Raw genomic sequence first — 23799 nt, forward strand, 5'->3', positions numbered from 1 at the left:
TTAATAAAAAAAAGGTCTTAATAATAATAAAAGTTTTAATAACATCGGATAATACCAATAACGAAATACGGCAGTACACAATGAATACTGAAGAAGGAACCTGAAGGCCTTATGTCTACGGATCAATACAATAAAAAAAACAGGCCTAACAAATAATCTAAAATTTGGATAAAAAAGTAATAATTCAAACAAATAATATATTTAATAAGTAAATAACGATTTTTTGGAAACAACTATAACGTGTAGTAGGTTGTTAGACAAGTTAGACAAAGTGAGTAATATATTTGATCATTTTTAAGTTTCAGTTTGTTGTATGCAGAACGCCTTTCAGGAAAAAAACAGGAATTAAAATTTTTTTGTTATATTTATTTTAGAGTATCATTTTCACCAACTAGGCTAAACTGGACCACCTACTGTTTAACGTGTGCTTCGAACCATGATTCTGGGTATTAAGCCACCAACTGATGAGTGGGCCACTTAGAAATCATAGAAGACTTCTGGTCTTCTGGTTACTAGCATGACTGGGCTAATTTTTGTTCGGATTTTGTGCTCCTGCCTTTTGGACAATCAGAATTATAAACAATCACAAACATAAATTTACGACCATGTCCCAGCAGGGTTCAAACTCGCGGCTACCGAAACAGTAGGAGGATCGTCCTGTTGTATTGATCACTGCTTCAACCAAGCCGGCGAAAATATTAGCATCTTTTAAAGTTTTTAACAAAATATTAAAACGCATTCCAGCTTGGAAGCTTTTTATGGCTTATAAATCGATTAAGATGTTATCACTAGTTTTTTGAGATGCGAAGCTTCAAAAAATAAACTCATAAATGTATTGTTTTTATTATTATTTGGTAATAAGCAGAGCCACTTAAGCTTTTTCGAGTAAACTTATTGGAGTAGAAGCCTGTTGGAAAATTTGGATCCAAGACTTGTCTTAAAGAAGAACCATTAAAATACAAGAAATAAGGTATCTTCTTTTTATAAAACTAAACAAAAATGAGTTATTAAGGTATGAATTAATGTAACATATAACATATTCGTTAGCATTAGCTTCTTCAGATTTCTGCAATTTATAAAAAAAATATAGGCTTTATATAAATATGTTGAGTAAAATGTTTGTTCCTTAGAGAATTTCCAAAATATACGATACTTATAGCAATATGATGGGATTCATTAGCGAATTTATATCAATTCCATATCGATATGGATAGTTAATAATTTTAAAATTAATTTTAACTTAAGTTTAACCTTATTGCAGGAAATAAATGTTTAATATAAGTAATCAGGAATTGAAAAGGTTTAGCGAGTTTGAAGGAAATTATTAATACAATTTAGAAATTATTATTTTGATCCAGTAAATTCTAAATTTGATATAAGTTTTAATATTAACTTTTTTAGTAAACAATGAAATTTGTCATCTACGGAATTAATTTTACTGCTTGATATAATTTTAGCATGTCTTTTTTAGGTTTAAAAGTAGTATGACAAAAAAAATCAGAATATCATGTTAGTTACGTTTAACAAGTATATGTATTATAATAATATTGGTTAATTAAAAATAAATTATTTTGAATGAACTCTGTATATTTTGTCCGTTATTAAATATATTATTAAGATATATTTTGAGTTATTAACAGTTAGTATTTGGGATTGAACATTTAATGAAATATGATTTATTATATATAGTAATTTCAAAATATAATATTTCGATGCTAACCTAGTTTAATTGTCACTATAAATTTAATCAACTATTGGCTAAATAGATAAATAGGAAAAAGTACTGACCGAAAGATCACCACCATAAAAGGGATGTATGACGAATGTTTCGTTGCCCACGTGGATGACACCGCTGACCCCATTGCAGGTGTGAAATGCGGCGGTAGCTCCAGGATAATCTTGTACTTTACCATGATAGTAACAGTGCTCGATGTCCTGAAAATAAAGATTGAAATTGCATTATTCATTATATTCACATTACATTTTCGTATAACAATTACTGTATTGCACTGAACTTATTGTAAATTATGTCATGGTATGTGTCTGAATCATGCAACTCAGTTGGTAATTAATTAAATAAAGGAATTAATAAGTCATAACATAAATACATTTATATGTTGAATTTGGGCCTGAAAAATATTAACTACTAACTGTTATACCTTGTCTTTAACCTGAATAGTTAATTTTGTTATTTTATTTATTTTTCTATAAACGCTGTTTTTAACTATAAGCTCCTCTGTTATACTATTGTGTTTATTTCAGATTAATGATAATTGGACATTATTGGCGATCCTATCATTTAGTATAGCAGCTGTTTAAAATACCAGCTAATATCAAAGGTTCAATACATTCAGCTGGTTATTAACTCAATGATTATTATTATTATTACTTAATGATATTGGTTTTCATTTAGGCCTAAAGTTGTGGTGTTAATATCAAATACAGCATTCTGTTAGTAAGTTTATCTGTTAAATTTCTGTATACTTCATCATTGAGCACGTTCTTAGACCATAAATTATATTCGTGCAGTAATATATACATACTCAAGTGTTATGTTAAATGAAGCATGGTGTTTTGAAACATTTTTAGTGCGATATTTAATTCAACAAATTATAAAATTGGCGTAAGTAATATTATATACTTCGTCTGAATATTCTTCGTTATTTAGAACGTATGAGTATTTATTTTAATATTTTAGTGGAAATTTTGATACAAATGATAAAGAGCATATATTACCAGAAAAATAGATGCTTTTAAAATAAACCCCATTTTACAAGATTACCAATTCGGGTCAACTTTTGAAACCGAGCAGATTAAAACGATTCTTAACGTTATTTGACACTCTGAATTCAGATCTTCAATCTGTGTATCAGGATTGTTTCTAGTTTTCCAATTCGCGCATGGTGGCAGCAATGCGCTATTATAAGGACTGTCAACTGACGACGTTGTATTAAACAACATTTGGAGCTTGTGTTTATACATGTATTTGTATGTTGCAAAGTCGATTCAAAATATTTTGTTACGTTTGTGGATGGAGGCAAATGCACTTAAAGATTCATACTCGCAATACCTAGGTTTTGATATAATACACTCACAAACTATGTGCGACCAAATTAATGACAAAAAGCGAAAGGTGATGAAGATAAAGGTATTATGAACGATTAATGTTGGACCCTAATGCGCGAGGCAGATCGCAAGAATTATAAAAGACTCAATTTGTTAACTCTGTTTATTTTTGATATAACATGTATTTTTTAGAAACGATGGTCATCAATTTTTAAATGGTTAATAATCAAAAAGTCTTGCTAATGGAAAATTAAAACCAATTAACTGCTGAAAATTTTATTATGAACAGCTTTTGGCTGCTGAAGTTCAAAACCGGTACTTGTGTTTTAATACATCCTTCCAAACGATTTTCTTGAAAGGTGTTGCTTCATTAGATACTTAATTAGATAACGCAGAAGTAGATTAAATAAAGAACTTCTCTTAATATACTACCCAGATTTCTATATAGTATTTCTAATTTTACGTGGTTATAATGAAATGAAGAATGAAACATATTTATTGCATGAAAAATCATTTTGATTGAAAAATAAATGATTATAATTATCCAGGATTCAGTTTTAAGATGATCTTATAGAGACCAAGTACTAGGTATAAGGGCAAGGGCCTGCGTTCAAAACTTTCCAGACAAAGATGTGTACCGATCTGTACAAAAACTGCTTCATTCTAACTTCAATGCCAGCTAAATAAAATAGGGAATTGGTTAAAACAGTGGGAAATAAAAGAAAACTAAACTAAGTCCACTTACGTTACTTACATATAGAAAAGAAACCTGCCACCGGTAAAATTATATAACAATGATATGCCACAAGAAGCTCATGTTAATTGCTTGAATCGAAAATTAACTTGACAGGAGCACATCTAGAGCAAACGTAAAGAACTTGAAAAGCAGTACCTCTGCAGCGTGCACTGGTTAACAGGTTGCAAGTCCCACTTAATGAAAGGATGACATTTGAGTGATGAAAGAAAAATTATAGTGTACAATGTCAACATTAAGCAAATCTGGACACTCAACTCAACGGCAGTCAACGGTTAGATCCCAGAGAAAAGCAGTGAAGTAAATGGTCAATATTTCCCAAAACATAAGCAACAAATAGATATCAATAGACAAACCGTAAAGTAAGAAAAAAGCTAGCATAGCCTAAGATATCAGAAAATACTTGCACAATATACAAATTAACGGGAATTAGCAGTGGATGACGTGTAAAGCAACAGCACACGAGGCTAAAGAAATGTGACATCCCCAGTCCTAGTGACTACGCCCACCGACGCAAACACTTTCATTATAATAAATAAAAGCAAAAAGGTAAGGAGTTAGAAAATACAGAAACTTACTAGGACATATTGTATTAGTATATAATAGGAGAAAATAACAAAAGAAAAAACGAAAAATATAGATTAAGCCATTTTAGATCTACATCCAATTCAAAAAATGATCATATATTATCATGCTACATCACTGTTGTTCGTTAATATTTCTGTATTAAGAATAATATAAAATCTTGATACTATTGTTCAAGTTTCACCTCACTTTTTGATATATAACCAAGTCGATCTAAAAACAATATATAAAAAACTGAACGAGTTAGACTGAAAAATCGATGCCCGGTGATTGATTTATGTTTTTATATATTGTTATCTCCAACATGTTTTCATTAAAGGACCATATTTTTTGTGGGATAGAAAAGGGTAACATGGTTTGATAAACAAGCTGATCCTTAGGTCCCATCGGCGGCTTGTTCGAGGCGACTCAAGTATTTATTATCGGAAAGTGTTTAGGGAAAAGAAGAGGATGTCGACTGTAGTTTATGGCCACTTCCGGTTATTTACAGTACGAGCGAGCTGCATTTTACGTGTCCGTGTTGGACTAAGAGAGCTTTCGATCTTGTTGAATTTTTTATACTTAATTGAAATATAAAACATGTCGTTGAACCAATTGCTTTATATTTTAATTCTTTTGTTATTAATATCCTCCTGCTCTTCTAGTTTTTATTTAAAACTTAAATTTTACTCAAAATATTGTCTATTGCTAGGCACAATGTTTTCATCTTTCGGGTGTGATTTAAAATCCGGAAATCAATAATACGATTAATTTGTGGTTATCTAATCATGTGGCACCTGTAAAAATACCAAACGTATTGGTAATTACATTCCAGTTTTTCTGAAATTTTTGACTAGCCGTAAATATGTAATGTTATGATTCTAATGAATTTACATGTTTCACTTTATTGTTCAGACATTAATCTCAGAATTGTATATGTTACATTCAGCTAAAATAATAGTGTTATGTAGTCTATCAAATAAAGCAGCCAATCCGCGTCATCAAAATTGATGATGTCAGTACGTCGCAATGTCACCGCGTCAACCTTTACTTTTACCTACAACGGTTGCTGGTCTATAAACTAGAATTATTATCACGAATGCTTTGAAAATTTTTATAAACATTCGACAACAGGTTCGACCAATACAAACACAAATACAATTAGACTGATTAGGTTATATGCTCCGAGGTATCAGAAAGCATTCTGTCTCCTTTTAACAAGTAAAATGGGATAAAAAAAGCCGCTAGAGTTTAAAACGAATTTAATATTTTTAGCTTTTGATTTTGGGTTTGACTAGAGTTTGAGTTTTGTGTCTGAAAACGATCATTGAAAAGAGAAAAGCCGATGGAGGTCATCGTTTTGTGTCGGAGATACGGTGAGCATGCAAACGTAGTTTGGACAGTTAAAATGTAGTAATTTCAACGTTCAAGATGAACGCCCAGGTAGGCTGTAACATGTTTTAAGATCTGGAATTGCAGGAGCTATTGTATGAAGATGTCGTGTGTTGAATGTGTCGTCAATCGACCACAAGCCAACAACCAATGGGAATTAACAAAAATTTGAAAGGAGGCGTCCCATTAATTGAACGACAGGCAATTAGAGAATGAAAAATCGCCAGCGAAATGTTAGTTCGAGGATATGAAAGAAATTCATTTCTGCCTCGAGTAGTAACAGGTGATGAAAAATAGATTTATTTCGAAAATCCCAATAAGGCTATTTTGCGGTATAACAGCGCATAATAGTTTTTCATACCCGTAGTACCTCCAGATTAGGTTCCAACCGACTACCGCCTTTTTGCATCGATGGTTTATGCCCTTGCAGAACAACGCTCCTCTGCTTTCGAAGGAGTCAAAAAGTGGCTCGATAAATGGTTCAGCTCAAAGGAGAAATTTTTTTTAACAGTATCCATAAATTGCTTGAAATATGAGTAAAATGTATGACACTAAATGGCTATTACTTTGAAAAAAATAATTTTACATATGAATTATAAATAATGTGTTATTAGCGATATACTTCGAAAATAATTAGCGATACACTTGGTAAGTGAAAATTTGTCGGGGATATGTTTATGAGTTTCAATTAAGGTATTCGTAGATTTTACAATGCGTTGGGCCACTTTGCCAGGCTGGGTCATGCTTGGCTCATTAATTGCAATTGATTTTGAGTATTATTACTGGATTATATTCCACAATCATACATTAATATTTAGTAAAACTTGTTGTGAATTAAATTTTTAATAATTATTTTAACCGTGTAGTTTAACATTTTTGTGGGCAAGAAAATTTTTGTTTTGTACCAATATCCAATATTGAGACATCTTCAAGTCGGTTGCTAATACTCTAAACTAAAAATTAGGTAACATTTAACATATTAACACAATTATGAAAATAATATAAGGAGTTTATACAGCCCGGAAAATGTTCATTGTATGTGTAGAATATAATTTAGAATTTTTAGAATAGTTCGATTTCTTTTGCAGTTGAAAAAAAAGTTGGATCACACATACGATGTAACCTTGTTTGCCTTTTAACTTAGTGACCAGCTAGGGGTAGAGGCAAGATTTCAGAATATTACAAAATAATAACTTGAAACAAACACATTTTCATGACTTGTGATATGTAATGAAAAATATAGTATAGATAATTATTCACTAAAAAATCAAGATTTTGATATTAGTTGAATTTGAATCCATATACGTACATAGACAGCCAGGGTATATAATAGCTTTGTAAATACCACCGAATTAAACAAACTTGTTTGTAAGAGGTATTGTTTAACAGCTTCAGCTAATCGTTTCCATGTGTAGTCGAATAAGAATTTTACCCGTGTTATTTTATATATCCATACCAACTCTTTTACAAAAGTGCCATAAGTGTGTTGAAACCCAAAACAGAATTAACGCTGTGAATATTGAGGTTAATTATTGAGATTGCAGAACACAAGTAACATAGTTGACGGGTTTTCACCATATTTTATTGAGAATGGTATATTGTATATCACAATGCTCGTATACATTTTATAGACATATTTTCCCACTCCTTCAACAATACCTTTCAGGATATTTTATGTTTCTATTCTGGTTTAAGCTCCGAATTGAATGCCATTGAATGCAATCCATGCTAACAGGGTAGTTGAATAGTCCCCGGCCTGACACATAGATGGCGTTACAAGAATTAAATTCATATATTTTTAGTTAGCCCTAACATTCAGAAGATGTGTGTATAAATTTGACAGCTGTCGGATCATTAGTTTGTGTATTATAGCATTTTGAGTAAAGCAACTTTTGTTATTGTGAAAAAAATGGATATAAAGGAATTTCGCGTGTTCATAATATATTGTTTTTGAAGGGAAAAAATACAGTTGAAGCAAAAAATTGGCTTGATGTCGAGTTTCCGGGCACTGCCCCAGGAAAATTAACTATCAAGGATTGGTATGCTAAGTTTAGACGTGGTGAAATGAGCATCGAAGACGGTGAACGCCGTAGACGCCCAAAAGAGGTTATTACCGACGAACACATTTAAAAAATCCACAAAATGATTTTGAATGACAGTAAATTGAAATTGAATGAATTAGCAGACACTCTAAAAATATCAACTGAATTGTACATCATATAATTCACGAATATTTGGGTATGAGAAAGCTTCCACTGTACACAGGATGTCGCGCGACACTTTTGACCAAAAACAACGACAACTTGATGATTCGGAGCAGTGTTTGAAGATGATCAAGCATAATAAATCCGAGTTTTTACGTCGATATGTGACAATAGCTCCATCATTTCACTCCGAAGTCCAATCGACAGTCATCCGACTTGACTGCACACGATGAACTCGCTTCAAAGCGTGGGAAAACGCAACAGTCGGTTGGCAAGGTTATGGCGTCTGTATTTTGGGATGCGCATGGAATAATTTTCATTGACTACCTTGAAGAAGGAAGAACTATCAACAGCGACTATTACATTGCGTTATTGGATCGTTTGAAGGACGAAATTGCTGAAAAACGGCTGCATTTGAAGACAAAGAAAGTGCTGCTTCACTAAGACAATGCACCGTGTCACAAGTCAGTGAAAACGATGACAAAAATCCATGAATTGGGCCTTGAGTTGCTTTATCATGCACCGTATTCTTCAGATCTGGCCCCCAGTGACTATTTTCTGTTCTCAGATCTCAAAAGAATGCCCGCTGGAAAGAAATTTTCGTCGAATGAATAGATGATCGCCGAAACTAAGGCGTATTTTGAAGCAAGGTATAAATCGTACTACAAAAATGGTATCGAAAAGTCGGAGTGTCGCTGTAATTGGTGTATCACCCTTGAAGGGAATTATGTTGAATGAAAAAAACTAATTTTTCCAAAAAATGTGTTTTATTATGGTAAATTTTTTATGGGACTTTTCAATTGACCTGTTATATTACCAATATCTATACTATCCAGGCCCTACGCCAATTACAATATTATCAAATTATGCCCAAGAAGAATGAAGTCGAATAATACCAAACAATGCCAGACATTCTCGGTGTTGTGCTCAGTTGATTAAGAGATATAACTGAAGCTAGAGAAGGCTAATAGATACTGCCACATTTCCATGTTAGCTAACATTAATCTTAAGTCTTCACATTCGGTGTTTTTTAAATTAAATTTAGTAAAAATGACACTAGGTTGGCCTATGTTCCATTTAATTTTGTTTTAATAAGAGGTGTTATTAGGTGAAATGTAACAGATAAAGATAAAATATTAATGCTGGATGTAATAAGTTGATGTTAATTCGGCATCGTGTTAAAATTATATTTAATGGACAAATATACAATATGTCTGCGTTAAATTATTTGGTTAAGAATTAACAATTTACTCCTACAAATATATTAATTAAAACATGGTTTGTTGGTTAAATAACAAAGAAATAAACCATTTAATTATTTAAAACTATTATTTCAAATAATATTGTGAATAGCCGGCTTGGTGGCGCAGTGGTAAAGGCGAATCCTGCTGCGACATGGTCGTAAATTTATGTTTGTCATTGTTTAAAATTTGTGAATGTTCTAGGCAAGAGTGTAAAATCCGATAAGGAAAATGATCCCAGTCACGTCAGTAACCAGGCTGGGTAAGACCGGTTGTTTTCTGGGATAATTTCTAAAGTTGGTCATTCGCCAGTCGGTAGGCTTAATGCTGAAGACCGTGGTTAGGAGCCAACGTTAAACTTTAGGCCCAGTCCAGATAAACTCACAGTTGGTAAAAGGAGACTTATGAAATATAGATAAAAAAATATTGTGAATAATACCAATATTGTTGAGTGAGTTTATCTAGTATTGTATTTATATATGATTATGTCTAATGTTACTTATAGTAATTAATATTAAAACAAGCCTTACCTGTTTTGAAACCTGTTCGGCTCCATTAGCCAGATAATGTTTCTGCATTATATTTGGTGCGATAAGTTGTCTGCAAAAAAAACACATCCATTAAATTAATTATTAAATGCAAAGGGGAAACATTTTAAGAGCTTTTATATAACGACAGCATTAAAAGAGAATGCTTCAGTATCCTTTAAAGCACACCGTAACGGTAACAAAATATTTGAAATGTATTAATTTTAATAATTTACACGAGCGAAGGTAACGGTCTAACAGTAAATTGTCCCTCTTGTAACTTTATAGCGGGGGGTTTTAATGTTTTGTAATGAGACGTTTCGAATAAAGTTTTAAAGGAAAAAGAGGATTTGAATCTTTGAAGAAAATATTCCGAACAAATCGGAAACGGAAGTTTCACTCGTAAGGCACGTGTAACATTTTAATTGATTGTGGTTGTCACCAGCGTTTATATTTCTATACAGTTTAAAATGTTTTCGATATGGAAGTTTTTATCTGTAAGACAGAAATAAACGAAAATATCTTCAAGAAAATAAATAATACATAAAAACGGATATCATCTTTATTGAATATATATATTTTTAGTTTCACGTGGATATGTTTATATGGTGAGAAAAATATGTTCTGTTGAATACATATTTTTTTTCCTGACTTGAGGATCTTTCAAATAAAAGAAAGAAGTACACGGGTGACTCCAGGCATGTTAAAATCTAAACACTGACTTTGGGTTGAACATCATTAACAAGTTACCTTTAACGTCTGGAACGTCTGTTCAGTTCTTGAAAATAAAAAGGTTTTTTATAACAGAATATAATTCAACTTCTTTCGCTTATGTTTAACATAATTAGAAAGAAATTATTTTATTGTTGAATCAGTAAAAGCTAATTTCTCTTAATTATTGAAATTGAAAATGTTCGGTTTTAACTTATTTTTTTACCTTTTTGTGTGTTTTGGTCTCTCTACCCGAATGGGGGTAGCTGCAGAATTCGGTTAGAAACGCTTTAGGCCTGTCTTTTTCTCCTATTTAACAATACAATTATGTTTATCTCATAGATAACTAGAGTCTCGCAAACTTGTCTTCACTGATTAAGCTCTGGTGATGTCGTTAGTTTTATAAATTGTAAATGTTGTCATGACAACTTCATTTTTCAGTAATTGTCACCAGAATAGTTAAGTTTTGAATACTTTACTAATAGAATTCATAGATTCAGTAGCAACGCATTAGTAATCACTGTAGTTAGTTGAAATATCGTAACTGAAAATAGATCGTTTCTAAATTCCAATAATATTGAATTGAATTGAATGACGGACCTTCAATCCTTTCAATATTATTTTGCTGTTCACTTTACTACGTTTTCAATTTTTTTTTGGCAGACGTTGCTCCTCCACCGTGTTATAAGCGGTATTAGTTTTGATACATTAGTCTAAATACACATAAAATGAATCAACAAACTAAAGATATTCATCAAAGAATGATTGCTTGTTGATTGAGAAGCGAAAATTTAAACACAGCCAAGAAAATAACATTGATTGTTCACTGAAAAATTGTATTTGCATATAGAAGGAGAACTGTCAATATTAATGATGCTGATTCAAGCAATTTACATTTATTTTTGGTTTGCTTTATTAAGAATTATGTTGACAAAGATATTAATTAAATTTCAATGTTTTTTATTTATATTAGTTTTGGTACATTTTTTTCATCGGAATCATTGCAAAATTTTGTGAATAATACATTGTTGTTTAGCTCGATCGAATGTTTTGTTACACTCGGCGTATTCATCAGACATAGGGTCTTTTAATTACCGCTTATTCAGATAGTTGCATTATGGCTTAGCTGGCACACGGTTTTGAAGAAGAAGATATAGAAAAAATACTACAGTGAATAGATGATTGACCGCTAAGATACTAATATCATTCCTTCGACACGATATCACCATGAAAGATACGGTATTGCCAGAAGGATGAGAAAAAGTTGTAGAATAATATGGGAAATCTTTTTATTAATATATATTGAACCAGTTGTTCTTATCAAATGGCTTTTTAAAGTGAAAATATGATCAGAATACACTTTCGAATCTACGAATGCATTCAAGTAGTTAAAATTAATTTTAAGGTTGCTTTTAAAATGGTTTATTATATCCCAGACCAGATTTAATAATCGAGCTTTAATAGTTATCAGTAAATACTAAAGTCGATATTTTCTTTTAATTGAAAAAGATCTAAATAGAGTCTTAGAATCTCAGGTTATTATAATACTTCGTTGGACACTTGTATAGGTTTTTCACTATTCGTAATTTAATTATTTAGTTCTTTAAGCTGTGTGAGAAGTCCTGTTATCTTGATGAAAATAATTTTATAAATTAATGTAGTAATTGAGTGAAGAGATTTCAGCTTTTATTATTTTCTAAAAAACTAATACTAAAATTTTCTTGGTGGGTTTCTCAAAATAAAGTATTTTCAGAGCTGAATGGGATTTATACCTCTCTTTATATACTTGTTTTGATTTAGAATTAAGTTGCCATATTCACCTATAGTAATAAAACGAGAGGTAATCCTTTTTCAAAATTACTCTCGAATGCGCTTTTCAAACTTAAATTTATCATGAAATTAAAATAAAATTATATATCTCTACTATTGAGGATGAGGTACTCCTCAAATTTATTATATAATCTATTATAGTAGAGCACTTTTAAATTTAGTTATGAAAGTAAAAGAAGTATGTGTTGTAATATGTCCTTTGGCATAAAAATAAATGGTGTTTAGAATTCCTTTGTGCAGGAAAATGTCTGGCTCTCTCCAACCTTTCATTATTTACGCAACGAAACTTTTCTCCCTAAACTTAAATCCAATTTAAGTTGATAGTTTAAAATAGTTTCCGGCGTTAAATTTCAATTTTCCTGTTTAAACTTAACTTATTTGCATTTTCATTGACACAGCTGAAAATCATTTTCTTACTTTTTGTCATCTTTCTGGGTGATTTGTTGAGTTTTGAATCTACGATGTTAATTTAGATGTGATCTAGCCACATATGCGTTTTCACACTTCAGTGTTTCGAAAAAAAACTAGAAAGCCATGCGGTATCTATATGCCAGCTGTTATCAAAGTTTATCTTACAAAACTCTTGGAACATGCGGCGTTAATTTTTCATGTGTTTCTCATTCATTGTTGGTCTTTTATGCAAGTGCGTCATTAAATTTGTGAGTTGGTATCGGTAGAAGGCATCTGCTGTAACAGTAGGAATTAGGTTTTTAGCAGTATGTAACTAACTACGCTTTGCGATCCGATCGTATAAGAAGCAAGACTTGGCTAGTATGACTACTACAGTCAGGGGTATTCCGTTTCTTTGATGATGTAAATAGCTCTTCTGGAGGAACACAAAACATATGCTTGGGATTTTAATCGCTAGTCACGATATGCTTTGTAAACGCGCGAGAACAGAAAATGCAAATTTGACAGTTTTATAATTAAAGTGATTTTACTGCGAAAAACTCAATAGTTCAAAATGGAAAACTTAAGTTTTATATAGAGGAATGTCAAAATCAACGAATATAATATTTAGGTTAAGCTGTTGATAATTAACATTTTCATCAATAGATATCATTAGTCAAAATCATCCAATTTGTATGATATTTTGAACATCAAAATAACAAACCGACAATTCGGAGAATTGTTTTCCCTGTTTCAATTAAATTTCTGTTTATTGCTGGTATGCGATAAGCGATGTAACATAGATACACTATTGAATCACAAAAGACAGATGTTACACAAAATAAAAAAATGAAAGCTGGCCAAAATTTTTTTCATATTACTAAACGTAAATGGTTGGAATGCATTAACAGAAATTGTTACTTTTCTTCAATAAAACAGATTTTATAAGAAAGCATTGATATTGGCTAAAATAAAGGTTCAATGATTGATACTATAATAATTATGTAGTAAATAATAATTAATATGATAATAACATATTTTTATGTAAATAATTTATTAGAATTGTTTTGAAGGGTAAGAATTTAAAATAAGCTTATTTACAGTGTTAAACTAATGAAACGATTTGAAAAATTGATATTTTTTCCATTACCTGAACATATTTTTATTAGTTAGACAGTAGATTTTTTAACCGATATACGGTAATCCTTGTTATTCGTGGGAACCACGTTTCGATAAGATAGCAGCGGTTGGTAAAACCGCGGTTGATTTGGATCCATACATGTACGGATTAAAATGTGAAAAGCATGTAACTTTGATATATTTGTAGTTGACTTTGTTTGTCTATTCATTAAGGAAGGAAAATCTATGTACTATATACTTTATATACGTAAATATAAAATTGTATTTTCATTTATATTTTAGTTGCTGATAAAAACATAAAATAACAATTAACACTTACAGTACGCAAGTCACAAAGTTATATGTGCTTAAAAAATACAAAACAAAGTTTATTTAAAAAAAAATTAAAAGATTGTTGGCTGTTAAACTTTTTTCTTAATGTCTTTCCGCGCTTCTCTATACGGTTGTAGTAAAACCTCTAGACCGCTCTTATACTTCATACTTCGTTCCAGTGAAGGATTCAGGCCCAAAACCTAATTCTGCGGTTGATGAGTAGATGACACATCGTATATATTTTGTCTAAAGGTAAAGAAATAGTTGATTATCCAGCTAATTCTTGAGAAGTAACATCTTCATCATTTCATTCATTATTTTTATTGCTTTCCAAAATTTCAACGAGATCCTTTTCTGTGAGTTCATTGTTATTATCGGCTAAGGCTTCTTCATCATCTGCTAACTGAAGATCTTCAAAACCTTCTCCATGTATTTGATGCTTGCATGTGATATTGCTTGTAAAACGTTAGTGACTTAGGCTTCCTTAGGAGGGATTACTGTATTATATAAATGTTATTTGGAAAAATCCGCTTCATTTTTCGAACTTCCAACGATATTTTTCTACATTTGTACAAAATAAATTAAATGCAATTTTTAATATACCTTTAAAATTGATACTTTAATTTGGTGAATTGTTATTAATTTAATATTTTTTAAAATATCGATATTTTTTTCGGTGGCCAACCCATTACCCATATGTTAATTAGACTTGTAACATGATGTCGAGCCATGACTGTGGTTTCAATCTGGTTATTTTTATGCTTATTTGATTTTCATCATCAGAACAACACGTTACAATTTTTTTCTGTTATAGAAGCTCTCTAGTCTTCACGTTTTAATTCATGTGAGAATTTTTGGAAACTAATCTCTATAAATGACTCTAATACTAGAGTGTAATTTTTCACACATATATGTGTTCAGGAAAATAAAATTACTTTTGAAAATCACTAAGTTATCAAATGAAAAAAATACAACTTACTGAAAACATTTGATTGCCAATGAAATAGTTTATTGTCAAACAGGGTAAACTTGCATACAATAACTTGATATCTCCATGTGACATTCGATAATACAAAGTTAATTTAATATTCTGTCTCGTATTCAACATTTTTTGTAATCAATATATTTTCCAGTATTACATGGTGTAATATAAACCTGGGCTGATGATATTAATTTCAGTTATGAAACGAATGTGAAAATATGAAAGGAAATCATTTATTAATTAAATATTTTTTTCGTATAACACCAGGCGGTTTCAATTTAATTTTGGATCGAAACCGTAATTAATTTTTTTTCATGTTTAATTCTCGCTATTGAAGCCGAAACCCTTTCTCTCCCAGCGCCTCCTTTCTCCCCCGCGCTCCTTTTCTACTCAGGGCGCTACTCATTTTTCCGTCAAATCTGATTTGCAATTAAAACTTTGACCCTCGAGCGCAAATTAAGTTGCCTTTTATGCAGATTATTTCTAAATCTCGACGAATAAGTTGTCGTCGACATTGATTATTAAATTATATAATGCCGCGCGTAGACTGGATAATGGGATGTCGTCAAGTTTGTGGCCATCAGATTGTATAAAACTGCTATTAACTCTGAGGTTTTATTATAAATCATGGGGAATAGGATAGTTATATCCGCAAGCTTGCTACATAACATACTTACTTTAAATTGTTTTGGATTTGGAGTTTAACATAACTGTTTGCGAACTATTTGGAAGGCCCAGTATGTACTTTCACAGCTGCAAACTTGGTTTTACTAATTTAACATTAAAATATATAAACTATCCTATAAATGATTACGTTCACAGTTCTAATGTTTGATTATCAATTATGTTTTTGTTTTGGAGATGTAAAATGTTGTAAGATTAAAATATAGCATCATAAAGGGTATTGATGTATGTATTTTGACCAGCGATATCTACTGGTCTGAAATATCAATGTAGGCAAGTATTAAGTAATCTAATCTAATTGTTAATTCGATACTTCTACCTAAGATAACAGTTTTCCATTAAGTCTTATGATTATATCTGATATTGCATTATTTCTTATATTTATTAATTCTGTTAATCTATTTGAAAAAATATGATGCCGAAGCCCGTGAAATACTTATAGTGAAGCTGCTTTACCATATTCCAATTGTCTGTTTTTGTTTCAACGATTGTGGTGGTGTCACCAAATGGCGAAATATCAAATAGTGGTTTTGACGTCAAAGACGAACAATTGCCTGCAAGTCCAAAAGCATTCAAGGACAGTAGATGGAAATATTTATTGTACAAACAATCTAACTTTAATCTTGCATTTAATTTTCCGAATTTCCTGTTTTTTTGTTGAACCAACTCTTTCCAAGCGTTTATATCGACACCGAGGTGGAATATTTATGGCCTTAAATTCTTGATGTGCATATTGCTATGATGGAATAAGCTATGATGAATCAGCAAGCTATTACGAGCTAGTGAAACTGAATGAAACTGTCACTGGAGATGTCCACTGACGTTAATACGACAAATTGAATGATGCATTGTTGAAAAAAAGACAAGCATTAATGAGTAACAGGTGCAAAACACATCCTTCTGAACGACAATTCTCGCCCACACGTTACAGGATTCGTGAATAACTGTTTCAGCTCGAATGGGATTTTTGTTCATAGCCAGCGTACTAACCAGATATAACGCCTTCTGATTACCACTTATTCAACTCGGTGCGGCTTTGCTGTCATACGGTTTTGGAAATGCTGAAGAAGTGCTTGTTGGGCTTGTGAGTGACTGACTAATTGTGGTCCTTTTTTTTTTAATAAATTTACTTTTAATATGAAGCAGGGATCAGAAATATGCAAGCATTTAATACTTTTTCGGTAAATGAGGCTACGAACTTAAAAAATCCTAATGAAGATTAATTTTGATAGAATTTGTCACATCGCTTATTTTGCTACACTGAACTAGACATTTACAAATGTCTATTGATTTTGAATAATGATTTCAAAGGCTTTATTAAAATTGATATCTTTGAGTCCAATATTTACTGATTTAATTAACGTTACCTCTAGGAATTACAGTTATTACCGAGTGAATGTAGTTACTAATAATGTAATTTACTAATAATAAGAGTGAATAATGTAATAGTAAATGAGGATATAGATGAATGTGCGGTATTGTTTGTTGGATATGTATAAGTTGGGTTGGGTATAAGCGGTTCAATGTGTGTGATAGGCTTATCGGAACAGGTCGTCATGGCAATCATGTATGTTGTGCGTATGGTTAAATGTAAGGGAAAGGGCCTATTTAGAAGGTTGATGACTTTTTGTGCATGGGTCGACAGTTTGTTCTACAACTAATTAGAAAGTCAATGACGGATTTTTATATAGATCAGATTACCACAGCAGAATATGAGTTGGGTACGACAATAAGTGTGTAGGTAGGTGTGGGTTTCTTTGAACACAGGAAAGAGTGAGTAGAGTGGCAGAGATTAATTGAAAGCATGTTGATCATATTGAGCATAGATCAAACAGTACTTAACAGTGTAAATAATCGACTCGACTTTAAACTGTGTATAAGAAAATGTAAATCCAAATCGTTTCCAGTTTTTTGCCTTATTAAAAAATATGGCTATATAGTACAAGCTATAGCATGACCGACCACGCATTAGAAATCTTGGACTTTCAAATGTTGAACTCTTAAAATAAGGTGAGCTCATGGAAGCCCCCATGGTCTAATTTTGCACCTGTCTTGCATCTTCAGCTGCAATATTTAAAGCTACGGATATATTAAAGTGTTTAAATGTCTGGAATCATTAACACAAGAAACAATACTATCGAAGAAGGAGAATTGGTTAAGGTTTTGTTTATTTAAGATTATGTGAGGTGAAAAGGTAAAGAGAGTAATCAAAATGCAAATTAATTCTATAGCAAGTATTCTAAATGTGATAAAGCATCAAAGACAAATTATTTTCGATGATTCCCAAACAGTATTAAAAATTGTACTATTCGATTAGTATTTGGCAATCAAAACACAGTTCAAGAACAAATCTAAGACCCAGGCTACAATGGTTTGAACATGTTTGTTCAGTGGACGATTTCTTCACATACGTTTGTGTCTACGTCGACCTATTAGATGGAAGACAACTATCAATCTCCAAGCAAATATAATATATGAGGTTAACAGGATTAGAAGCTTTTGCGGCCGAATACTGAAACTTGAACATCTTGCGGCACCAACTCTATTATATTTTTCGAGTATTCTCCATGAGTTGCAATTAATGATGACAGAATTGTTAAACTAATTACTATATATAAGATGCAATAAATAGTATAAACTATAGTATAAACTGTAGTATAGTTATATATATATATATATAAATATATTATTTATTATATTATATATATACTATATTCGCTAACATTTTAATTAAAACAAAAAAAGTTTTGTTGCTCTGATATTTTTTTCTGAATTTTGTATCATAATATGTTTCGGTGTTGCGGTGTAATGTCACGTAATTTTCTGTGCGACAAAATAACATATTTGTCCTAATTTTGATCACAAATGTATGATTTTATATTAGTGATAAATCTGTACTGTGTAATTTGGGGAACATTTCCCGATAATTAAAGGCAGCCAAATTATATTTGTAACTAAATGGGGATTTTTAATTATGATAACAAGCTATCTAATTATCGTATTCATTATATTGGTAGGGCTTTAGCTCTATGTATATATTAGTCGTCAATATTACATTTCATACATTTTAATATTATTACGTTATCTGTAATCCCTTGTAGCAATGGAATTATGTATTTGAAATTAGCAAAAAAACTGAAAATATAACAGTATATGATACACATCAATTAACCTTATTATATAAAAAATAAGGTAAAATTTTCAAGGCAAGCTTAAATAATTTCAAATGCATTAATGAGTTTGAAAATATAAGAATTCTTGATACTATGACATATTTAAATATAAAATTATAAAAACGCTTATTTACTTTTTAATGTGTAGGCCACAATATTGATATAGTAGAATGTTGACGTGAATAAATTAGATATGGATTTAAACCAAGAGTCCTATTTTAGTTCTGCCTAGACAATAATTTAGATAAATTACATTTAAGAACGAGGATATATTGTTGAATCAAATAATTTGCTGGATTAATCTTATGACAGACTGATATGTTCAAGAAACTTTACAAAGAAATAGCGACAACTGTCATTATTGAGGGTGATCAGTAGTTATTTTGAAAAGCACTTAAAATATCCAAAAAGTAATTAAGCGTTGATTTTATTTTATATAGACTTATACAAATTGAAGTTAAAATTGCTTTCCCACCTACCATATTGGCATATTGACATGTTTGAACAAAAAATGTACAGTCCTATCAGTGATTGTTCAGTGATTGGCTAAAACCAGTTTGGTTTGGCAAGTTTAATATCTAATAAAATAATTTCTAATAAGCTGCTTTCCTCGAAACATAAAATGAAAAATTGCTTTATTTGTTAAGAATAACTTACATTAGCTTACATTAGTTTTTTACCTGCAGGTTTGATATTGTTTAAAGAATTTATACGATTCAAAATACTAGATATAATTTTACTTATATGTAGTTATATTTTGAAAGTCACTCTTTATAGAGCATCTTTAAGACGTTCCTATAGCTCCGACTATATCTAACATCGTTACGATGGCATATATTATAAAGTTATATTGGCTCCTAAAAGACACCGTCGGAATATTGATTGCTTCCATCACTTCGGTATTGTTTGTCTATACGACGCACACTTAACCTCACCTTTTACCCAGCAAATAATTAAGATGCTTTCAACAACAATCGCTCATCAAAGAATAACAAAAACCCCAAAACCCATTAAAATTTAAACGTAGAGTACACATTATATTACAGACAACAATTTTATTACGGCCTGCCTTTTATTTTACTTTACGACGTTAACCGACAACCACGAACAACATTATTACACATTCTAATTCAATAATTTAATAATATCCTCATACATATTTTATTTATAATTCCACGGGGAGGTAACGGGTGGAAATACGGAAATGGGAAATGGGTGTTACTCGTAATTTAAATCATTGTGATTTTAGGTCTTTGTTTACTATTTGAGTCAGGAAAATGGAATTTAATTACTAAGTCTTGAACACAAAACATTATCTTAAATTGATATATATATATATATATATATATATATATATATATATATATATATATATATATATATATATAATTATTATTAAAGACTAAATTATTAATTCTACTTAATTTTCTTTATTTTTATTATAATTCCTTTTTAATTTTTCGATTATATTGATTAACCTTAATTTGCTTAACATAGCACATTTCTATTTTAGTTTTGCTTGATATTTCCTTTTTGTTAATGAACTTAATACTTTTAGCTAAATTCAAATTTTTGGTTACGAATTCTGACATTCATTTCCTTCTATATTTATAGATTAATATTTTAAATATTTAATATTTAAGTATATATTTTTAAATTAACCTGGATAATTATTTTATTATACAGTTATTTTGATTTTCATTTGTCTTGATTTTATTGTCACCTTCTATATGAAAATATATTTTTATTATTTCAATATAAACACCAGAAAGCATAGCACGTATTCCATTATAAATGTCAGTTGTTCTGAGATTAATTAGCGCGTTGTGTGATCCTTTATATTATCAAAATTGTTTGTGTGACGCATTGAGCGGTACGTCAATATAAACGATAGGTCTTGTTTGATATGGAACTCGACAAGAGATTAGCAACCAACATAATAATTTGATTAGCTGAACTCACCACGATTTTGATCTAAAATAAACTTCGAGTGGCTAATTGGAAACGTCAAACCTATAAAAATATAATTCGGGTAATAATAATAATTTTTGTTTTAAGGAACATATTTAAAAAATGAATATTTTATAGTTAGTTGTATACATGTTTACCAGAATATATAAAACCTACATAGTATTATATAAAATATGAATTATTTTATTTTGTTTATATATTGACTATAAAAATTATTTCATGATATGATAAAGTTATTTGGCATATGTTATATTTGACGTCAATTTTCAGACTTGACAGAGCATTTCGAACCACAAAACATAAAAATATAGAATCAGAACTTAAATGAGCACACCTTTCTGTATCAAGTTTCCGGACAGGAATGTTCATTATCTCCGTTTCAGACCAAATCGTTATGGACTCTAATAGTAATTTTTATAATAAAACTTTTATTAAATCTACATTGGTAATATTAATGAATTGAAATATATAATATGTGTATATTCACAGATTATTTTCCTTAATTTGAAAGGGATAATATAGGTACAAGTTAAATATTGGAATCGGCAGTTGCTTAGCCCATATCGGAATCCTCAAAAAGAATTGGGATATAAACATATTTTTTCAAAAGAATTGAAATAGACAAATCTATTATGTGATGTAATAAGAACAATATTAAATAAGTGTTGCTTGTTTTGATGGATGGAAAAATTAAATACGATTTGGCAAAAGGCAAAAATGGAAAATGTTGCATAGCTACATAAAATATGGATAGTGCCCAATGATACACATATAAGAATCATATATGAAAAAAGAAGGAGGTTTTGTAATCAAGATTCAACTATATAATCCATATATTTAGTAAATTAAAATCTTGCATTTTTAAATATATTTTGGACAAATATTTTTTTAATTTTAATTTGTTAGTTAATAATATTTAAGTTAATAACCATGTATAATGTTTGGCGTACCTTCATGTGACTAAAACGGACAAAATTTGGTTATAAGTTTTTATATGGGAGATCGCACTCTCTGTCTCTCAATTTAATGTTTAGAGCATAAAAATCTAATTGAGAAAGCTAATACTAAGAAAAATAATACATCAAACTTTTTTTTATAATAACTCAGTCAATGGAACATAACAATCGAAAAATCAATGTTACACAACTTACAAGAATATTTTTGCGGTCATATCTCAAGTTATTAATCTTATGCCGACATCTTCAGAAATAGTCTTTGAAAATTAATATGCTTATAGAATTAAAATGACAATTAATGGCTCCACACACGACAAATTTTGCCAATATGTACCAACACGAAATTATTTTACAAACTTACGTCAACGACAAACGAAATCATTCAGTTTCAGAAGTTTTCCAAATATCGCACAACTACAAAAATTATCTGTGATACAGTTAATATTTGTAGATAGTAACAACTAGGTCAATATTATTAATTCAATTAATCAGAATATAATACCAGATGAGCCGAAAAGCTTAAGTCTGTTAATGTTGCAAAGAGTCAAGAAGGAATTCCTGAATTCACTTGATTTTCTAGACATCTTCGTTTGGTATAAAACTTGACATGCCTATCATTGTTCTCCAAAATATTAATTCACTATGCCATATTCAAACATTCATCAATTTTACATAACATAGCAATGAATGCCGGGTACAGCTAGCATCCAGTAAATATTATTCTATTAAAAATAAAAAACTTAGCTAAAATCATTATGACACTTCCAGATATCATCATTGCTTCATATAATAGAATATTGCACTTTAAGATAATTAAAGACAATTAATTATGACTGTATAATGTCAACTTTTCTTCACTTTGTAATTATGTGATGTTTCTATTTATCGTTCCATTCGCAATCATTAATATTCAAAACAACGCTTTCGCTATTATTTCTGCATGCATATATCCTACGAGAATGCTCTCACAAAGAGAATTATCCTGGGTGCTGACCCCTTTAGCCGGGCGATATGTCAGGCTCTTGCGAAGCGCACGAGACAGTAGATACTGTTGAGATTTTACTTTGCATCAGAAATATATGAGGTTTTATCAAGGACTTTAGAATAATGCATGTTTGTAAAATAGAAATTCCAATTTGTTTCTCTTTTATAAACAAATTCTCAGCATATGTATGGAAATATTATTGCTTTTTTATTTAATATGTTGTTTTTATATGTAATATGTTGCTTTAATATATATTGCTCTGTGTAAGTGTTTTTATATTTATGTACGTTTTGTTTAACTATTTCTTACTATTTGTACTCTTTCTTAACAACTACTTTTTGTGGCATCAGTTTATTCTAGGTACTTGCATGTATTCTGAACAATTTCTAACATTGGAAAGATGTTTATTGAGCGAAATAAATTCAATATATATTAATAAAAATATTTTCTATCGGTTTCTAAAACTTCTTCCCTTCTTTATGGCAACATAGCGCTACCGTATTGAATAAACGATATTGGTTTAGCAGCGATCCAATTATCGATTCATTTTTGCACTTCTTTTCGTAGCCCTTCGAATCGTATGCTTTCGAACAAGTGGTAGTTAGAAGGCGCTATATCTTATGAGTATAATGGCCATAGTAGGACTTTTTATCTGAGATCCTTCATTCTGTCATACAAGGGAATAACTTTGAGCCTGCTACTAATAGCTGTTGTTGATGTTGAGACACTTTTGTGGTAACAGTTTCAGTTATGTTAGCAGCATACACGCAGGAGTGAAATATCCGTTTCTAGGCTAACCAGTGATTCTTTGCGCCTGGGTTTGTAGTAGTAGATCACTTTTCATTGCCATTCATAATATGTCACAGAAAACCCTTCTTTATTCCTGACCTGAAGCAATGAAATTCAAATATTGAAAC

General features: G+C 30.6%; 1 protein-coding gene across 1 annotated transcript in view; it reads right to left on the minus strand.

Annotated features, from left to right (window-relative positions):
• The window catches only part of mmd (disintegrin and metalloproteinase domain-containing protein mind-meld), a 308125-nt gene that overhangs the window by 92491 nt on the left and 191835 nt on the right, over nt 1-23799 (minus strand). Inside the window, exons 6-7 of the mRNA XM_076395404.1 lie at nt 9752-9821; nt 1789-1935 (exon numbers count right to left, since the gene is read on the minus strand). Coding sequence (XP_076251519.1) covers nt 1789-1935; nt 9752-9821 — 217 coding nt within the window. The remainder of the gene's footprint in view (nt 1-1788; nt 1936-9751; nt 9822-23799) is intronic.

Source organism: Rhynchophorus ferrugineus, unplaced genomic scaffold (assembly GCF_030347505.1).
Source record: "Rhynchophorus ferrugineus isolate W39M unplaced genomic scaffold, kcgeb_rfMv2 rfM2, whole genome shotgun sequence".
Taxonomy (NCBI): Eukaryota; Metazoa; Arthropoda; class Insecta; order Coleoptera; family Curculionidae; genus Rhynchophorus; species Rhynchophorus ferrugineus.